The sequence below is a fragment of the Arvicanthis niloticus genome, chromosome 7 (assembly GCF_011762505.2).
Source record: "Arvicanthis niloticus isolate mArvNil1 chromosome 7, mArvNil1.pat.X, whole genome shotgun sequence".
Lineage (NCBI taxonomy): Eukaryota > Metazoa > Chordata > Mammalia > Rodentia > Muridae > Arvicanthis > Arvicanthis niloticus.
In genome coordinates, this window is record NC_047664.1 from 42200604 (window position 1) to 42222469 (window position 21866).

At 43.8% G+C, this 21866-nt stretch overlaps 1 protein-coding gene across 3 annotated transcripts in view; it reads right to left on the reverse strand.

Moving 5' to 3' along the window:
• Stk32b (serine/threonine kinase 32B) overlaps window positions 1-21866 on the reverse strand; it is a 238377-nt gene that overhangs the window by 67443 nt on the left and 149068 nt on the right. For all 3 annotated transcript variants that reach the window (XM_076938409.1, XM_034508828.2, XM_076938410.1), the window contains exon 4: window positions 6670-6843. In XM_076938409.1, coding sequence (XP_076794524.1) covers window positions 6670-6843 — 174 coding nt within the window. The remainder of the gene's footprint in view (window positions 1-6669; window positions 6844-21866) is intronic.

Sequence of the window (21866 nt, forward strand, 5' to 3'; positions counted from 1 at the left end):
TGGGGGGGGGGGGGGCTGGGAGTCTAATTGTTTCTGTCTTGACACCCAAGCTTGGGGATTTTCCCATCATGGTGTGTTGAGTGTCTGGGTGAAGATGCAGACGATTTCTCTCAGCAAAGGCCTCAGCCGTGCGGCAATCACAGAAATAATGCTTTAAAAACCTTCGTGTTCTCTCAGCACGCTGACATTTCAGAAAATGCTGACCCGCTTTCCTGCCACCTTGTTCTCTGGCTTCCTTTGGAACATCTTCTGTGAATTAGCCTCTGATTCATTGGGCTTTTGCAGAGATCTGTTCTCTGCTCCCAGATTTCACCCCATGTCCTTTGTCATCAAGTTGAGACCTGCCCTATTTCGAAAATTTATTATCTAACATAAACACTTGCTACCCAATTGCAGATGCAATTTGTACCCAAGGGACGGGACAGCCCTTCTAAGGATAAATTGGATTCTCGTGTATCTCACTTCTCAGTCTGCACGAAGCCATAAATCTTCAGAATGCTGGCCTGGAACAAAGGAACCACAGCCCTGCACTTTGAAATAAGTTATCCCTGAAATACAATTAGAATCTTCTAAATGACAGCCCACAAGACTATATATGAATATAGTATTCATATATATACATGATATACTATATATATATATATATATATATATATATATATATATATATGTAATTGCTGTGACACTAAAGGACAGATAATTGGGATTAACCAGGAGGAGGTCTTACTTAACTGTCATGCTCGGCCACTTAGTTTCAATACAATTGAAGGAGAAAAGATGGAGCTGCTAAGGTTATAAAAACAGGTCATGGCAGCTTTGTCTAACATGGATTAATTATTGTATTATTGATTAACACAATTGATTAATTATTGTATGTGTTTCCTACAAGATGTATTCATAGCACATTGGGGTGGGTTTTATAAGAATATTTTTGAACGTAATATTATCTTCCCACTCCCTGATCTTCCTTTTTCTCTTCTCCCTCTCACTGGTGCCCTTTGTTCTTCCAGATAACTTTGCTTGTTCGTCCATGCTACATATACATACATGCTGTTTTGTATCTGTATAAAACCTGAGTGGAACCAATGACATTTTTCTTCCTGAGTCTGCCTTAGTTCACTCTGCATGATAATTTCCAGTTGTATCATTTTCCTGTGAATGGCAGTTTTATTCGGTACCTGAATAAAATTTTATTATTTATATATACCACAATTTCTTGACCCAACCCTCTGTTGATGGGACCTCTAGTCTGGCTTCATTTCTTGGCTAATGTGAAAAGTATATCAATAAACATGGGAGTTTAAGTACCTTTGTGGTGTGCCCAGGTATGGTATAGCTGGGCCACATGGTATATCTAATTTTAGTCTTTGAGGAACCTCCACCATGTTATCCATAGTGTTTGGTCTAATTTACATTCTTACCAACAGTGTGTTGGGGTTTCCTCACTTTCTCCCTCTCTCCTTCCTGACTGCAGCTTTATGCCAAGTGATTGTTTTTAATCAATCAATTTACTTAGTGACCGCCATTCAGACTTGCATGAGGTACACTTCCAATGTGGTCTCCATGACAGCTGGAGCCACTAATAGGAGTATTCTCCTATGTCTATCACTGACCTTATTGAGGGGCTCAGGACCGGCTATGTACAATATGGCGTACGGCCTGCATTAAATATTTCATTCTGCCCCCCGAAGAGCCCATTTCAAAGATGGCAAAATGGAGACACAGAGAGGTTGAGCATTTACAGCTGGCTGAACCAAGGCAGTCACATGCAGCCCTGCTGTCTGCCTAAAGACTGCGCTTCTCTCTTAACAAGAAAACTCATTTTGCTCTGCTCCATTGGAGAGATGGCGACTCATTAAAGTGAAATTCAAAATAAAAGAGGCAGAGCGTGGAGACCACAAAAAAAATCTCTCCCCAGCCCTAAAGCACCAGGAAGCGGTCCCTTGCCACTTTCTACTAAAAGGCAGGCTTTTCTTTACACAGTCATGCAATTTATATGCTATAATCTTCTTTAAGTTGTGTAGGAAGAGTATGCATCGCCCACCGGAGCATCGTAATCTCATGGTCTCTTAAAAGGGTGTGCACAGCACTAGGCAATGTTTTTTCCCCTCGGGTTATTTCCAACTTATTGGTTATTATAAGCGGTGCTGTGACAAATAGCCCTAAGCTTGAAATGCTAGAAGCAAGCAGCGCTGAAGCCTTAAGAGTCCATTCTGGTAAGTGAAATTTGCTGATTGATAATGAAGGTGTAAAAGGTGAACAATGCTTTGGAATATGTAAAAGGTGTTTGATTCTTACATGGCCAAATGTCTTTTCAGAGATTTGTATTGACTTCTGCCATCACCAGCAAACATACACTCAGACTTCTCAGAGAACATTTCTCTGGAGTACTTTGCACCAGCAAACATCTTTTCCACCTGGGTAAAGCACACTGAAGGCACCCTCCCTTCTTTCAAGGGTCCTTGATCCTCAGGCCAAGACCTTACCCTTGTCTGAGGCCTTCAGGACTGTGAGCTGGCATCAGCAGAACACTTTTGAGCCAGCTGAGACCACGCAGAGCCTCAGTGGGCACTCAGGGATGTCTCAGGACAGAAGGAAATCATGAATTTATGAGTGTATCCATTTTCAATTCACTATCTGTCACACAGAAAGTGCTGTTTAATGTAGACTGAGTGACTGGGTGTGACACCAGTATTTGGTTTACTGAAGAGTCTGTGAGGGAGAAAATCCTCTGCCTGAGCAAACGATTTCAGATCCTTGGGTCTCTCTAGGTCATTAGCTCAAAGTGTGTGCACTTCTTAAAGACTTACTGTACTATATGATCTGTAGTGGGGGAGCACTGAATGCCTGTACTTGGGAACTTAACATTCTGTTCATCTCCTGTCCCTAAGGGCTTCCCTAAAGTGTGAGCAGAGCCCCTGTGGGTGCTCAGAGTAGTAGGTGCTGCCCTTGTCTCCTGGAAGTAGTTGGGGTTCTTCATGTATCTTAGTAGAACTGTTCTACTCTATGTCTCACCTGCCCCGTCCCATTCTGGGACTTTAGGGTCTATGTCTAACGAAGTCCCCAAGACTCTGAGCCAGTTTGGGAAAGAGATCATTTACTCCACACAAGGAGTACAAGGAATGGTTCTGAGAATTCCCAAACACTGCATGAAGGAAGGAACTCTTTCTGTGAGCCAGAGGTGGTGGTGTAGGCTTGCAGTCTCAGCACTCATGAGCCTGAGGCAAGAGGATCATGAGTTCAAGGCTAGCTTGGACAACACAGGAGGATTCTGCCTCCAAAAGACAAGACGACTAATTCCTCTTCTTACCATCAAAGCTGCCTGGCTAGCCAACAGAAGTAAGCTCACCCCAGCAGCCTTAATCAAAAGTAGGGTACTCAAATACAGACCCCAGAGCCAAAGGAGCCACATTCTAAAGCCAGAATGGTGAAATTCTTGAACCACAATCCCCAGTGATAATCTCCAGTGCTGTGCTACTCTGCCTTCAGCTTCTCCTCCAACTTCTCTTCTAACTCTCCCAACATCTCCTCCTCCTTCACCCAACTCCTCTTCTGCTACTGTATTGAAGTGTACTTGAAAACACTGAGGAAGGCAAATAGTTCTCAGACTTTGTAACAACACAGTAGCAGTCCCTTCCACTGCCCCACCCCATTACCCTTCTCTAGCTCAGACTAACTGTAGCAATGAATTGCGTGTTGCAGATACAGACTCTGCCTTCAACCTGTTCTCTTCAGGCCTCTGCTGCCTTCCCACTACTGAAGACGAGCATCTGAAGGGTTCCTTCTTAGCCCTTCTGACACGCTCATCATCCCTGTTTTCTTGATGAAGTAATATTATTTTTAGTTTTAATTAGTACTAGTAATGGTTTAATTAGTATTTATTAGAGTTAATATTATTTACTAGTGTTAGCATTAATAATTAGAACTGGGTCTCACTTTGTGGAACTGGCTGGACAAGAACTTAACTATGTTAACCAGGCTAGTTGTGAACTCAGACATTTGCCTGCTTCTGGCTCCTGAGTAGGATTAAAGTTGTCACAGAACCTGGCATTTTTTAAAAAAAAAATATTTACATGTCCGTGCATGCATACACAGGTGTATGTATGTGTGTGTGCATGTGTGTGTGTGTGTGTGTGTGTGTGTGTGTGTGAGAGAGAGAGAGAGAGAGAGAGAGAGAGAGAGAGAGAGAGAGAGAGAGAGAGAGAGAGATTCCAGGAGTCGAGTCTCTCCTTTTCCCTGGAGGGTCCTGGTGACTGAAATCAGGTACCCTACCCACCAGGCTGTCCTACCTGCCCTTGAAGGAGTGCTGTATTTTGGCTAGCTCACTTTTCACATAATTGTGATAAGGGATCAAATGCAGAATGGGCATGCAGTGAGATGCAGTGCCTGTGGATGGTGACCCTAGGCTGTCCCTGGAGTAAATAACTGCCTTACTCTTTTATCACTGAGTTTTAAAAAGTAAATTTATTTTCTCACCAACTCAATTCCAGAATCCTCACTAAATACCTCTAAATTTTAAAAGGTACACTTGGGGAAAAAATCTATTATCTAGGATACTGGTTGTAGTAATTTTGATGTTTTTGGATCCACTGTTTATTCCTAACTTTCCCCCATTTGAGTGTTACTTAATTTTCTTTTAAACTATATTTATTTATTTATTTATTTATTTATTTATTTGTGTGTGTGTGTGTGTGTGAGAGAGAGAGAGAGAGAGAGAGAGAGAGAGAGAGAGAGAGAGGGAGAGAGAGAGAGAAAGAGAGAGAGAGAGAGAGAGAGAGAGAGAGAGAGAGAGAGAGAGAGAACTGTGGAAGTTGGTTTTCTCCTATACCACATGGGTGCTAAGAATCGAGCTCACTGTCAGGCTTAGCAGCAGGCGCCTTTATCTAGTCAGCCATCTTGCTTGCCTTCTGTTTGATGTTCAGATTGTAACATGGGAAGATTTCCTCGAACATCTGATAGTCCTTCCTTATGATCCAGCTGGGAACTGATAAAGAATGGGTGGGGGCCCTAAGAGAGAGTCTAAGGTGTCCTAGGAAACCTCTGAGGTCACAATCTCTCCTCTCGGCTGAATCCTTTTCCACTTGAAGTCACTGGGGTTGCCTGCTTAGAGGATGAATACCCAGCAGCACCTGGCTGACAGGCATAATTCTCTCAGCATTTGGTGGACATCTAGGTGACCTTGCTGCCCTGTGTATGGGAGGATGACCCCTGGCTAGGGCCGTGTACATCAGCACAGCCCTTCCTTGGAACTTACGCTCCCTTTCTGTTTACTGACTGGCCTGGAGTGGGAGACACTGTGAGACATCTTCAGCCTTTCCTGGATGTTACCAGCCACTGCCTCTTGTTTTAGCATTTTTATTTTCCTCCCCACCCTTCCTTCCATAGCAATTTCTGGGCATGGCTGAGCCTTTGGGAGATTCTGTAGTATCTAGCAATTTTGACTCCCTGAGAATTAAGGCTTAATTTTTGTATGTGTTGTCCTATGTCATTTACTTCTCCACATCTTTCTGGCTCCCTGGTGTCTTGTCATGGCCTCTTTCAGTTTTATCCATTATTATGAACTTCAAAACAATAACAACAACATTCTTCCCTGTCATTTAATTGGGATTTTAAAAGGGAGAAAATGTAGAGAGGTGTGTCTGAGTGAGGGCAGGGGTGGGGTTTCTTTGTGTGGGTGGGCTGGGGTGGGCTAGGGTAAGATGAGGTGGAAGCTGTGTTTAATCTACCTTTGTTACCAAGAAGTTCAAGACCTTCTTGCCCTTTCCAAGGTTTTCTAAAACTTTCTAAGTTAGAAGAGGATCATAAGGACACAGTAGGTGACACTATAGGTGATCACCTTTAAAGCCCTCCCTCTGGTTCCTCCCTGTGGTCCATAAGAAGATAGCATGAATTCCACCATTACTTTCCTGGAACTGCTGCATCTGCAAGCAAACTCACTTCCTCACTGTGGCGCTGCTGGGCACAGGCCTGAAGATTAAGGAACCCACTTCCTCATTGTGGTGCTGAAGATGAAGGTGTCCCACAGAGCAGAAATGTCATTTACCTAAAGCCCAAGACCAGCACTAACTGCTGAAGTGGAAGCCTGAGCAAAGCACGACGCTGATTCCAAGGGACAGAAGGAAAGAGTGGACTCATCACCGCCATTTCACAGTAGGGCAAAGCTCCGCCCCTGCTGATCTGATGTTCCTGGAGCCTGTTTACTCTTAGCTTGACGTTCATGGGGAAGGTCTTCCCACATGGGTATCTGACAGGCGCCTCTTTTTCTGAAAGCAGCTGGGAGCTAACATGAAACAAGTGAGGTTTAAGGACTAGGAGCTAGATTCTATTGTATCCCAGACAACCCCGATGTCACAATCTCTCCCTCCAGGCTCGGTCACATCATTTGAAGTCACCCCAAACACCTTTGAATAGAAAAGCTAAGACCAAGTGCCAGCCCTGTACTCTATCAATAATACAAAATGGACAGGCATCGGTCATGGTCCATCCCCATTCAGGTCACATGGTAGTCTGCCCTCTGCTGAGACTGTAAAAACAGCATCAGAGCTGGTCAGCATTTTGTTGTCCCCTGTGCACTGTAGATTCTAAGCAACACCAGGACACTTACTTCTCTGCCAAGACCCACCGCACCTGCCACCTGTCACTGTCCCTGTGTCCTACTGGTAGTATTACCTGTGGATGATGTGGTACCTCTGCAGGTACTCCAGAGCCAGGGCCAGCTCACAGATGTAGAGCTTCACAGTCCCCTCTGTGAAGTGAACATTCTGCTGTAGGTGGTAGCGCAGGTCCCCGCCCAGCAGCAGATCCACCACCATGAACATGTCTTCCTCATCCTGGAAGGAGTACCTAGGGACACAGAAGGACACAGGTTAGGGGTGGAATCATCTCTAGTGTCCCCAGGACGAACACTCTATTTTACAGTGAGGCAGACTAGGGCCCAGAAGGATTCATGATGTTGCGTATAGCACCATGCTGTGAGGGGTGAGCAGGCAGGTTTTCCAATCCCACACTGCCTCTGCACTGTGGGGTCACTATTTGTAACATTAAGGCAAGTTTGAGTCCCATTACTGATCCCCAGACTGTAGGCAAAGAGCCTCTTAGCTGACTGGATGCTCATGGTTTTAGCTCATTGCTTTAACCATGTTGTTACAGCACATATCTGGGAGGTTCTCCAAAGACCCATGTTTTGGAGGTTTGGTGACAGGCCTGTGGCATGATTGGAAGCTGATGGAACTTTAGGAAGTAAAGCCTAAAGGAAGGATGCTATGTTATTAAGACACCCTTGCAAAGGCAGACTGAAGTCTCTGCAAGTCTGAGCCAACACAAACCTTTCTTCCTTTAAGGTTGATTAGCTCAGGTATTTTGTCACAGCAACGGGAAGCTGACTAGCACACGCTATTACAAGCTATTTTTAGTCCATAGTTCTGAAGACACACCCTTCTCCCCGGCAATCCCCATACCCTCTGCACATACTGTCACTCTCTACAGGAAATTCATCCCCAGAATCCCTGAGCACAGTAAAGTCCAGGCATTTAAGGTAACTGACAGTTTTTACTCTCTTGGCTCTTGGAATCTGCCCAGATCCTAACCCAATATTCACTAGCCAGTGGTTACAGCCAAGTTTCCACTGATGGCTAACACCAAGGCCAGCCCTTTATGAACCACCGTGCACCTGAGGATGTCTAGATAACTACAGAGGAAACAGAAGAACTGCTCTGCGAGACCCAGCTGGCTATAGAACATGAACCAGAAATACCTCAAAGTGTTTTTACGACTTCAGGTCTTAGTGTGGTATTTAATTTAACTTTTATTTTCTTAATTTTTATTTTTTTGTCTTTGAAGCAAGGGACAACTTGAACTTATCTTTAAATCCCAGGATAAAAGAGCCAGCACATTTGTGAGAATCCACAAGTTATCGAAAGAGGTGGCCCCATAACATCAGGGATGACAGATCACCCTACACCAATGCAGAGCTATCTGACAGCTGTCACTCTCTCTCTTCTTATAAAGCCACTGATGCCATCACAGCAGCTGCATCCACAGCCTCATTTAACCTTCAATTACTTCTCAATGGCTGAGCTTATCAATGCCATCCACATATGACCAAGAATTAAAACTCCAACATGAGAGAGTACTGGGGACATGTCCACACCAAGCAGAACTAAGAGTCACCTGAAGGGGTGTGTGTGTGTGTGTGTGATGTGAATCTGCTACTGTGTGGAAGGCCTTAGGAGGATCCCTGTAGCATGTCTTCCATGGAAGCTCAGTTTGCATTCTAGTAGATGATGGGTCATGGAATTTCACATTAATAGCCGATGTGTCTCAAACTGCATGCTCTCCAGCCACTGCAGGGCTGTCAAAGGGGATCTTATTAAACCTGCCAGAATCCTTTGGGGAAAGTGGTTACGTTTCCGGGGGGGGGGGGGAGGGAGCTTGCATACTGGGATGAATTCTAAAGGAGGCAACCAAAATGCAAAGAGAACATTATTTAAGCAATAGTTCAAGTTGGGCTGTTCCTCGCTACAGATCTGTATTTTGCTCCAGACCATAGACCCTGCTTTCCCAAGGAGACTCAAAGTTATTGCTGAGAACAGAGAGTGACCTTCCATCACTCTCTGCTTTTGTGCTATTCTATGGCTCAGTGTCACTGTCCTTCTTGCTCCTCCTTGCACTAGAATGATAATTATGCCCTCGCCACAATGCTACATATTATCATGGAAATGACGGAGATACCAGATGAGAGAGAGAGTCTCTCTCGCACAATGACTCACACTTTCTGAGAAGTTTGGATAATTAGGCTCTCCTTCAAACACAAAGATAGCTGGGAGGTGTGAGGACATTATTAATCCTAGGCTGGCTGCTGAATAAGCCAGTGTGAAGAATACAATGCTTGTTATTGTGTGTGTCTATGTGTGCCCACATGTGTGTGCAGGTGCATGTGCACATGTGTGCACACACATATAAAAACTAGAGTTTAACCTTAGATGTTGCTTCTCAGGTACTATCTATCTTGCATTTTGAGACCAGACCTCTCATTATCTTGAAGCTCAGTGGTTAGGCTAGATTGGCAGGCCAGCAAGTTTCAAAGATTGCCATTCTTCATTCCCCGGTGCTGAGATTATGAGTATGTACCACCGTACCTGGCTTTTTTGCATCATTTCTGGGGATAGAACTCAGGTTCTCCTGCTTACACAATGAGTGATTTTTATTAACTAAGCCATTGTCACAACTCCTATTTTAGATATATTGGTTTCTCACTTTGTTCCTAAAAGGAGCAAATGACTTCTGAAATTCACAACACAACAAAACTAAATATTAAAAAAAAAAAAAAAGTTCATAACAAAGAACCAGCAAGTAACTTAAGGAAATGGGGCTGGAGAGATGGCTCCACAGTTAAGAGAACTGGCTGCTCTTCCAGCAGACTTGGGCTCCGTTCCCAGCACCCACGTGGCCATTAACAACTTTCTATAACTCCAGTTCTAGGGCATCTGGTGCTCTCTTCTGGTGTCTGTAGAAACTGCATGCACATGGCTAGACATGCAGGCAAAACACTCATAAAATGATTTTTAAAAATTAAAAAAAAAAGTCCAAGAAAATAGAGGTAGAGAAAACCACTCCTAATTCATAGTTAAAGATCCTTTCTGCTTGTTAAAATGGATCTAAAATGCATGAACCCTCCCAAGAAAGAGAAACTTGACCATAACCTGACTCATAGTCGACAAGGAAATAGATGAACTGCTTAGGAACACCAGGACGTCTTGACTGAAACAGTGCACTTAACTCACAGACTATAGTACGGTATTTGACAATGTATAATAATGAAATCATGGTATTTACATGTCTGTCATTTCAAGTGTCTGTCATTTCTGTGTTAGAAGCAGAAATCACCTCTTCTGGCTATCTTGAACAGACAATGAACAGCGTGTGTTTTTCCTGGCACAGAAACCAGGCGGAAATGGCTCCCATGAAGGTTTTAGTGTAGTAAACCATACATGACTATGTGACTAACCCTAGTCGGCATAGCGAGTTGAAGAAGAATTTTTTTTTAGTCTCTCCAGTTTGAGTGGGATGATTCAGTCCCATTTGGCTGAGGCAGCCTCGTATGGGTAAAAGTCCTGGAATATGTGAACCAAGCTTCCATTCCAACCATCCCCCATCTCCGAACATGCTCATGGTGCCAAGGCTGGGAGCCACAGGCTTGGACTAATGTTTGCTCTAGAAGAAGTCTTGCATGCCCTCGGAGGCTGAGTTGTGTGACCACTTTGTGCTCTGTGATAACAAGGGTTTGGGCTGATGCAGATGAGACACCACGCACCTTCCCAGATACTTTATGAATTCACTTGGTTCTTCCGAACAGCCTCTGAGATGAGGCACTGCTCTGATTTGAGTGTGGAATGTCTTCCACGGGCTTGTGTGTTTGAACACTTGTTTCCCAACAGGGAAGTATATGAAACCTTTGGGATACAGAGAACATCTGCTTCGAAGGGTAGCCTTTAAAAGTTACACCTCCTCCAGTTCCAGGCTTCCTCTATCTGGTCTAGCTGCCATGCCAGGGATCCACCATGCCTTCCCACTCATGATGGACTAAAGACCCTGAAACCACTGAGCCCAAAGAAATTCTTTTCCTTACATTGTTTTTAAAAGCTCGTGGTATCATAAAGCTTTAAGAGGTTAAACAATCCTAAGATGACTCAGCCATAAAGTGGCAGAGCTGAGAGCTGAGCCATGAGAGTCCATCTGCAAAACTCCTAGTCTTTGTCCAGGGCTCTAGAGTCCTTTGCTTACAATCTTGTGACCATTTCTTCTGGCCTTTTTCCCCAACTACCAGGTGAACCCTCTGAGCACAGGGACCTGCACTGGGTCCTTGTACCTGACCTGGCTTAAAATTATCATACATGATAATTTAAAATTATCATACATGATCAAGAGAGAGCAGATTGCAAACTGCCTAAGTGCCCGTTGATGTGAATCAGACCAGCCAGTTATGTGGTCCATGGCATTGGGAGCTGTGCAGAGAGAAGGATAGAGAAGTGTAGAGCTGTGGGTTTCCTTGTTTGCTCTGCCACAGGGTACAGCCACTGGGGAGGCTGGACTTGGGGAGTGACCAGGCTTACCCCACACTGTTGCTGGGTGGGTATTGGGTTGTAGGGAAGCCCTAGGACACCGCTCCAGGGGTGGAGAAGTGCAGTCTGAGGCACAGGACAGCTGGGCCTGGCTCAAGGGTCCCCGGGCCTGCAATAAGGCTAAGGCCATCTGGTTCTCAGGCTCTTGAACACCTGGACACCACTGGGAGCCGCAGAAGAACCTAGAACAGAGTGGGGATTCAAGGGATGGATCTAGCTTGGGGCCCGGGTGGGGGGAAGGGAGTAAGCTCTATCTGGTCCCGTGGGGAGAGTCCTTGGCTTGACAGTGGCAGGCTTGAGCTTGGTGGCAGCCATGGTGAAAGTGTAGAGAGGTCTTCTATGGGAGATTACAAAGTGGCTCCATAGGCAAAGGCCTTTTCCATGGCTCCTCAAGGTGGATCCCGATGAAAAGAGACAGTCCATGGTTTTAAGGCATTTATTGTCATGGCAAAAGTGGATGTGTAAAACCATATCCCATTTTTCAGGGTGGGCCTGAGGTTAAATACCTTTTGCAGTGAGGGATGTCTGGGAAGGAAAGCTTATTTGCTAAGCCCTCCAGGCCTTTACCCCATTAAAATGAAGATCTGTCTTGAGCTCACATGACCATAGGTCATGTCCTCTACGTGTGGAGAGACTTAGGGTATTGACCATATATGACTGGTGGCCACAAATATATGGGAGGCTGCAGCTAGTGACAGGGGCCTGGTGCCTGGGAACAGGCGAAATGCCTGCTGTCCCTTCAGGATCTCCAGAGTTTCAAGCCTTAGCTCAACCAAAAACCAAGCTACCTTTCAAGGTCCCATAGGGAAGAAAGTTGTGTGTCAGATCAGAGCATGCTGTTCCTGTTGCTGCCTCTAAGACCCCACCATACCACTGCTTTCCTCTTATCACAGAAGCCATAGACTTGCACCAGTGTGAGTTACCACTCAACCTCTCTCCCCACCCTGCAACCTTCTCACTCAGCCCAGGAGGCAGAGTGACCTATTAGTGAGCACAGTTGGGGAAAAGAGAAGCCTTGCGTGGCACCATTCCATCTGCTCCCCCATAACTATGTCTGGGACCTGTCTGCAGATGTCTGCACTCCAACCTGCTGTCTTCCAGGTTAGTACCTGGCACCTGGAGTAGGAGGTTGTTGTTTGACCACCATTTCCTAAGCTGCTGGTAAGTCTATGTCACAGTTGAATAAGCCCTCTAAGATGCAGGTCTAAAGCTGGGTGCTCTATGGTGGCAGCACATGGATACTCCCCTGCATCAGTCAGACCCTGTCTATCTCTGTGTTTCAGCCACACTCATGGACACAGACCATCCCTCCACACTCAGCACCATCAGCCATGGGTGTGTCCAATATCACCATCACATTTCCAGTAGACAAACCCCAAGGTCAAGAGAGGCTGGAAAGTCCTAGGCCTTAGGTCAGCTTTCGTAAGACATGTGTCATGCTCCTTACCACCAACCTGGTGTTGCTTATGACCAAGGTCAGCCAACTATGAGACATGGCAGCAATGTAGGGAGAAGCCAGAAAAGAGCATCCAGGGCAAAGGTCGGGAAGAAAACACAAGACCAGTTATCCTGAACACTCTGAGTCATCAGGCCTACATTTCCCCTTGCCCAGGGCTGAGATCCAGTGACCATGCCACAGAAACAGCATTGTTAGTAACAAGGCAAAGTGTGGAGGGGACAGGAAGCGACTGCAGGGAACCCAGAAGCTTTGGACTTCTGTCAGCCATCTGCAGCACGTCTTTCCATTGTTTTCTTCCTGAGGCAGAAGCCATTGATCACCTGAAGATGGCTCTGAGGATGTCAATCAGGAAAGCCCAGCAGCTAGGACAATCGTGGGTCTCCAAGGCTCATCATTACTGTGTGTTGCCTGCAAAGGTAAAGAGTTAGGTATTGCCTTATATCACCCTTATCCCATACTGCCTCTAACAGTGCAGATAAAGAGACCTCACCCACTACCCTCAGCTCCAGTGACTCTTGGCTATCTAAAATCCTGCAAGGAAGATCCTAAAAATAGTCTTTTCTGTGACAGAAATACAATAATGGGATGCCAGGCTCACTGTCAGCTCCCATTGTACCAGTAGAAGGAGCTTATCAAGCCCGCATTGTGTTCCATACACAGACATCTTTAATATCATTTTTAATAACCTTCACAATAACAAACACTTTTTACTGTTTAAATCTGACTTGAGCCACAGAGTCCTCAAACTACTCAGACATGATGGCTGTCATTATTCTTCACAGGAAGCCGGCTCCTATCTCCTATCTCAGGAAATATGGAGCTGGCCAGCCATGTTCTGCCTCCTGTATGTCAAGGAGACAACATGAGGTTGGGGGATCCTTATAAACAACCCAGCCAAAGCACCTAGAGACCTTACAAAGAGGTAAGTTGACTGAGTGTGCATGGCTCCCACTGCCTACTGCTAACTGGGACCTTTGCCTACTACTTGTCTACAAATGCAGATGGTCTTCTATCACAGTAGTCTTCGGGTTTTGACTCAGAGCCTTCACACAGTTGGCATAGGATAGGCAAGAAAGAAAAGAGAGGAAAGCCAGTTCACCCAGGATATTAAGACCTCTGTTTCACCCCTGAGACCTGTTCTGAAAACTACTCATCCTCTATGAAAACACCGTCCCAAGACAAGCTTGGTGGCACAGGCTTTGAATCCAAGATGGGAGGTCAATGCAGGTGGACAGCAAATGGAAGATCTGCTTGGGTTACAGAGTCAGTCAAGGTCAGATTGGGTGAAACCTTATCTCAAGGGCAACAAGTAAAACAGGGTGCCGGGATGAGGTTGAGGGGTAGAGGGCTTACCTAGCATGAATGGGGCCCTGGGTTCAAGTCTAGCACTGAAAAAATGAAAGAAAAGAATCAAGAACAGATTTCCTACTGCACTGTAAATGGAAAACTTCAGTCTATCCCTCATCAATCCAAGTGTCTCAAAATTTAAAAGTACAATGTAATTATATTATATTATCAAAAATAGTGCAATGTAACCACAAAAGGCCAGAGGGCTCATTTTAAATGGAAGTGCTTGAACCATTCTACCCTCGGAATGAAACACTGGAGTTGAGGGTGTTTTGTGGTTTGTGGCAACATGACAGCCCTTCCATCAGCTCTACCTAAGGCCTACAGCACCCTCTTGGCAATATGTATTTAATGTGACTTTTGAAACTAATGACCTCACTTGGTTCTGACATGTCACTACTTTGATTTTTGAATGTAATTTGAGGCTTACTTGACGTCTTCTTGTTAAAAATAATGAGTTCTGTTCTGGCATTGTAAATAGAATCCCCTACGTAAACAAGAGTGGAAAATGTACTGTTGGCTACAAATTGGGTTGAGTGGTTTGAAATTACCTGCGTTCCTCTGATTTTGACATAGAAGTGGCAATTTCACATGGCTTAACCTAACAGAGAAATTTGCTATTCAGGCGCCCCAGGAACTTCCCAGAACACACTGAGCAAGGTTGAGATTTCCCCCAGGAGGCTTAGGAAGCCTCACAGATCAGCCTGCAGCCTCTCTGATCGCCTTTATCCTGCTCCCGCTGTGGTGGCTTAGTCTATTTCTTTTTTCATTTCTTCTTCCCTTCTGTTCCAGTCTCAGGATTGTTGTAGCTGCTGGATTTTTTTTTTTTTTTTTGCCTGAAATTCTCCCTCTGCCCTGTGTTCATATCGGTCCTTCCCATCCCTTCCTCTCAGCTCAAAGAACCACTGGGAAGAGCCTCACACCTCCACCTCATGGTAGAACCCCACAACACTGTCCTCACACCTGTGATTTTAAGCCAGTCTGGGCTTTTCTCTCTGGCTTTCTTTCCCAGTATGAAACCCTCTGCATATCCAGTGATTTGATGGTGTTTCTGTTCCCTACAACACATACATATGGCCCCTCAACAGAGCCTCAACTTTGTATCTACCAGTTGCTTTCGTGACGGATATTGGCTATTCCCAACTCCAGTTTTTAAAATCACCTAGGAGGTACACCTGTGAGAGTGTGTGGCATTATCATGGAGGAATAACTGAGGAGAGAGGACATACCTGAATGTGGGTGGTACCATTCTGAGGTCTGGGTCCCAGTCGGAATAAAAGAGTGGAAAGGGAAGCTGGTCAAGATTTTACCTTTCCTTTCTACACTTCTGGTTCTCTCCATTTAACATTGTATTATATGCTTTTAGGGATCACCATTTGGTATCGTATAAACAGTTAGGGGGTTCATCCTTCTGGAAGACCATTTCGTCCCCTCCTAGCTGTCATCAATCACCTATAGCTCTTCATCCGGGAGTGGGGCCTTTGGGAGTTCCTCTATCCACATTGGCATGCTAACCAGGGTTGTCAATATGCAGGTAAAAGTCAGAGGACCAGGCACATGCTTCATGACTGTGTCTTCTACATATGACAGGGAAGCTCCCTGTGAACTCTCAACAATGTGGCTGTCTAAAGAATTGCCTTTAGATTACTGCAATTTTGTTAGTAATAAGATTTTTCCTTACTGAAATCTTCTGATTTTCTGTTCCTTCTTGTGCAAACTTAGTGGTGTATATATGTATGTATATATTCCTATAAATGTACCTAATTTGTTTCATTTCTCTAACTTGGGGGCATAGAATGCTTCACATTATGTCCTTATGGTTCTGCTATTTCAGGCAGCAATGCTTCTCGGCTCCTTCCAGGGTTGATAACTGGAGTATCGTTTCTTCTTCTTTTGCCCAATCTCTACCTGATGGCTGATAATTTTATGAATCCTTCAAGGAACCAACTTTTAGTTCTATTCATTTTTTAATTAATTGTACATTTTCTACTTGGTTAATTTCTGTTCTAACCTTAATGTGGGAACATTTCCTGGCTTCTTTTGTCATTAATTTCTCCTCTAACTACTTAGAAGTATATTCATACACATTATGAATTTCAAATATTTCCTATGTCCATCTTTGTCATTAGAGAACAATCATATGAATTGAATATGGTTAAATGATTCTATTCTTGAGAATGTTTCATGTGCTCCTCATTTTCTGGTTTGAGGTGTAATTATATCTTCTCTTCCTTTATTTACGTAGGAGCAGAGGGGAATGTCGTCAATAATATAAATACATCTAAAGAAAACTCATATCTCATCTTATGCTTTGTGATGAGAGATGGAATGCTTCCCTCCTGAGATGTTTACTTTCAACATTATTCAACAGCCTATTAGAAGTCAGCCACTGCAGTAAATCAAGAAAAATGCCATACAGATTAGAAATAGATAAAACGGTTGCTGTTCTCAGACAGCATGATTATTAATGTGCATGAGCATGCAATAAATATTACATGTATGGTTTCTCTAAATTCACGCATCTCAGAGATAGCTATTATTTATTTATTTGGATTCTAATATAGACAATCTTGCCATCTGAAAATAGAGATTACACACACACATATACACTCACACAAACACACTCACACACACACTCACACATACACACACACACTCACACACACATACACTCACACACATACACTCACACACACCACACATAAATACACTCACACACACACACTCACACATACACACACACACTCACACACACATACACTCACACACATACACTCACACACACCACACATAAATACACTCACACACACACACTCACACATACACTCACACACATACACTCACACACACCACACATAAATACACTCACACACACACACAAATACACTCACACACACACTCACATATACATACACTCACACACACACTCACATATACATACACTCACACACACACATTCACACACACAGACATACACACACTCACACATAAATACACTCACACATACACATACATACACACACACATACACACTCCCCCTCCCCTAGACTATGACAACAAGACTGCAGTACACAAGCTTGCTACATAAAAAAAAATCAATCATGTTTCTAGCAACGAAACGTGGGTTTTCAAAAGAAAACATACTGGAGTGACAGCAATACTAGACAGGAACGTAACACAAACATCTATGCGTCTTTGCAGAAAATAAGCAATGTGTGACAGAGTTCTGAGAACACTTAAGCACATGGAGCCTGGGCCATATTCATGGATTGAAATAGTCAACAAGGATAAGGATTATCTCCAAACTGAGTTACATAATTGGTATCAAAATCCAAAAAGTTTTGTTATGGACTTATCATAAAATCATGTGAAGACAGGAGGATTCCAAAGATGTTGAACAAGGTGCTACAGGGCAGAGAGCTCCTGGGTAGATCAGAGAAGGTGACATGGGATTCAAGTCCTGGTCGTTCATAGAGATTTGCAAGCTTCTTGATTAAACATCAGTTAAAAACACACATTGCTCAGTTTTCATTCTGTTTCAGTGTTTGGGCTTGAGCTAAGAGGCACGTAGACCAGGATGTTCTTAAAGGATGGCCCCCCACCCCAGCCCTACCTCATAACTCTCTGAGGACCTGTTAAAAACACCAAACATCAGGGCTTATTTCAGACCTGTAAAGCCAAAAGCCCCGGGCTGGGGCCCTGCAACTGTGTTTCTCGAGCCCTTCAGTGCTATCTAAGCTCCAGCTGACACAGCTTATTTCAGTTCACAACTTCACATGGTTCAATCTATAGCCACTTGGTCCTATGTTCATGAGTGTATAGTAATGGGAGTAAGTGGCAGAGGACAGATTCATGTGATTTAGCTGTGGTTTCCCCGCAGCTACCCTTTGTTAGAGTGAATATATATTGAATATGTGTGTGTGTGCGTGTGTGTAGTTTATATATCCTAATATATATTTAGATATAAATTTAGAATATAAAGAGATCCCAGATTTAGAAAGAAGCAGGGAAACATGGAAAAGGAAGGGAGAATACTGTAAATATAGCACATATCCATGATATTTTAAAAGTGTAGCATTATTGGTTAATTTTAACAGACATCCAAAGAAAACTTAAAAAAATCAAAACTTAAATCAGAATCTAACAATGTATAAAAAATATACCTCTTAGCTACACAGGGCTCATGTTAAGAATGCAAAGACAGTGTAACTAATAAAGACCAATGTCAAATACTGTGTTAACAGAAGAAGACAAATCTACATTATCATCCTACCGGGGGAGGAAATGCATTTGACAAACCTTCCAAGTACCCTTCCAAGGTAAAATTATTCAACAAGCTGGAATAGGTTGGGGTTTCCATTACCCCAACAAAGGCAGATGCAGAGAGACCAGAACTAAAGCAAACTTTAGTGCTTCAGTGAGGAAAGACTGAATTGTCCCTCTTAGGACCCAGGATAGGAGTCATCCCACTCAGCTCTCATGGATACTGCTCTGAAGCTCTGGTGAAGGCAGTGGGAAAGAGTCATAACAGAACTCATCCAGATTAGAGAGGAAATAGACTGCTCTCTAATCACAAACTCCCTGGTGCTTTACACAGGAAACTGAAAGGACCTATAAAGGAGCCTCCTTTAACACCAGCAGATGAGTTCAGTAGGCATGAAGGGACAGATCCAACAGACAGATGACCAAGTGTGTTGCTAGAAGCAGGCTAGAGTGGATGGCCTGAATATTCATTCAGTAAACAATTCAATTTAAATAGCATAAAATATTAAATTTTAGAAAGTATAGGATTTTTGTTTTGAAAATTACAAAATACCATAGATAGAAATTAGAGCAAAAATGAATGGGGGCATTCACAATCAAGAGTCCATATTAATAGGGCAATGCCACTCAGATTGTCCTACTTAGCCAAGACAATCAAGACTGAAATTTCTAGATGATATCCAAATTTACAGGAAAACACAGAGATATATAAGTATACCAAAACCTAAGGGAAATATCTCATTCAAACCGTGCAGCTTGCAAGTAACTCCTCCTATGTTGTTGGTCATCTTCTCATCTTTTTGATAACACTTTGACACAGAAATGATTTTAATTCTGACAAAACTAAAAGGGAAGAGAGGTGCATTTAGACATAGAGTCTAGAATGGTTCCAGTCCTGCATGACTAATAAGCCTTGATAAAGCTGCCCCATTCTTTACAGCAGAAAACACATGGGGAAGATGTTTATGGACGTCTGTTTCGTGAGAGGATTTTTCTGCATAGTACTGGCTGTCCTGGGACTTGATAGATAAACCAGGCTGGCCTGGAACTTAGAGATCCACCTGCCTCTGCTTCCCAAGTGCTGGGATTACAGGTGAGCGCCAATGCAGCTGCAGCTTTTGAGGTAGTAATCAGGGACCAAGTATTCCCTTCAAAAGCCTCCCCTTGAGCCCTCCTTTTGCTAGCTACCTCATCTGCTCACAGTTCTTCCGTCTCCTCCAATAGGACCAGCCAACACTGGGGTCCAAGACATTTAAGAGGTAAGCCATAACCATGTGAAATGGATCCCAATGTAATTTTAGCTCGCTTTTCTTTGATCAAGAGCGTATTCATTCTAGATATTCAGACTCTACATGAACTCTAAGTTGTAAACCCAGACTCAGAGATTCAAAGCTACAATCACATAGGAGGAAGGGGGTGGCTTAAGCAAGAGTGGGTAGATTGTAAGCAACATGGTAGGAGAGAGTGGGGACATTGTGGTAGAAAGATTTAAGTAGGGAGGGTGGGGAGATAGGAGGGTAGTGGGGAGAAGGGAAGGGTTGTCAACCAAAATAAAGGGGCATAAAAAAGCTATGTGGTAAGGAGAGTGTGTAAAAAAACCGATTTCTTGCTGAATATTTGTCCCTTCTCTGGTCATGGAAGTAATTTTTGCTTCATGTATCTTTCAATTTAATATGAAGAAATACAAGCTCAGAAATGTGAACTGTTAGTGTTGTCATGCGAGGCTTAGTTTCAATATCCCAGAATATCTGACTTACTGTGTGGCCAGCCTGTCCCCTATTCATTCCCTGCTCTGCCCGCAGTGTGCTCTGTCCAGCCTGGTTCTGTCTGGAATTCTATCCCTCTCTCATGAGGAAGTGTAAGTAGATGATATATAGGGATTTTTTAAATTTCTCATGTGAAAATGTGGATGTTTTCTAGAGTTTAACATGGTTTTTACCTGTTGTAGTGGCTAATACAGTTTGATTAACAACACACACACACACACACACACACACACACACACACACACACACATATCCAGCTCCAGGGAATCAGATGTTCTCTTCTGGTCTGTGAACATCTATATTCATACATCTCTCTCTCTCTCTCTCTCTCTCTCTCTCTCTCTCTCTCTCTCTCTCTCTCCCTCCCTCCCTCCCTCTCTCCCTCCCTCTCTCTCTCATATGCACATACTTAAAAATAAAACTTTAAAAAATCCTCTGAATGTTACTATAGTTATTCCTCAGTATAATGGTAAGAATAAGTTTGAAGGCTCTTAAATGCCTTGGCAATCCACACATGGCAATTTGAACCCTTGACAGAGCACACACAAATGTCACACTGAGGGTCAACTATGAGATGCAGCTTTCTACACCAATTCTCTGAATTCTTTTGGTGCAAACATGTCCTGTTAATTTCACACCAGGGAGAGGGAGAAGAAGAGGGAGAGGGAAGTAGGGCAGGCCTGAGAATAGAGAGAATAGCCACATGTTCCAATGGAGATAGTGAGTCCTAGAGCATCTGCACACAAAGAACAAGACCCTGAACTTCACCTGTCTGACTTAAAGGACCTACTAAAGGCCATCACAGCTTCTATAGTCTAAGTGTGAGGCTAGGACACTGCCAAGAACATTTAGAATGAGGTCCTGTGTAAGCTCTCTTAATCTGGCGATGATCTGCTATCTTGTGTGTCTATCACTACCTCAAACTAAAAATGGGAAGGAGCCACACAGTTCCACACACAATGGGTGATTCAGTGAAAGCAAGGTATGGATGCAGTTCTAGTGTGCACCAAGTTCAAGTCTTCATACGAGTCTTCCTAAGTCACAAAGTTAAACCTTTCCTGTCTTTAAAACAAACAGACCAATAGAAACATCAAAACCAAACAGATGTGGGTTTCCAAATGCCCCATGTTCAGTACCAGAACCCAGAGCTGGGAGAACAAACAGTTGAAGGCGAAGTTCCTGCACACCCCAGCATCAGCCATGCCTGTTCTGTGCAATCAGAATAGGGGCTGGCATTTCTATCAAAAGGTTAAATAAAACAAACTTCATTTTAAGTAATTGGAAAGAAGCTGCTTGGCAGAAATTCAGATCCCTCCAGGGTTAGCATTCTTGAGCTCAGAGGATGTACATGCTTACATGGTCACATCCTGATCAAAAGTTGCCCTTTGGTAAGCCACTGCCCTGTTTTGAATTAGTGAACTGGGTAAGAATGTGATGCCAGGGCCCGGAGAGATGGCTCAGTTAGGAGCACTGACTACTCTTCTAGAGGATCTAGGTTCAATTCGCAGCACCCACATGGCAGCTCACAACCATTCAGTTTTAGGGGATCAGATGTCCTCTTCTGACCTCCAAGGCACTAGGCACTAATGTGGTGCACAGACATTAAAGAAGACGAAACACCTGAGAGAGACAGAGAGAGAGAGAGAGAGAGAGAGAGAGAGAGAGAGAGAGAGAGAGAAATGTGGGCTCAAACTCTGACCACTCAGCCACTCAGACTAAGGCACAAGGCACTTTGGTATCAGAAACAATACAGCAATACCTCATGATGTGTGCCTGTCAGCGGAAATAAAACTTTAGCCTGCTGAAATACTTCGGATTTTGTGGTCATTTTCTTGAGTTCCCAGACCCACTTCTAACATGAGGACCAGTGGGCAAGTGCATTCAGTATTTACTCATGGAGCCTCCTGTAAT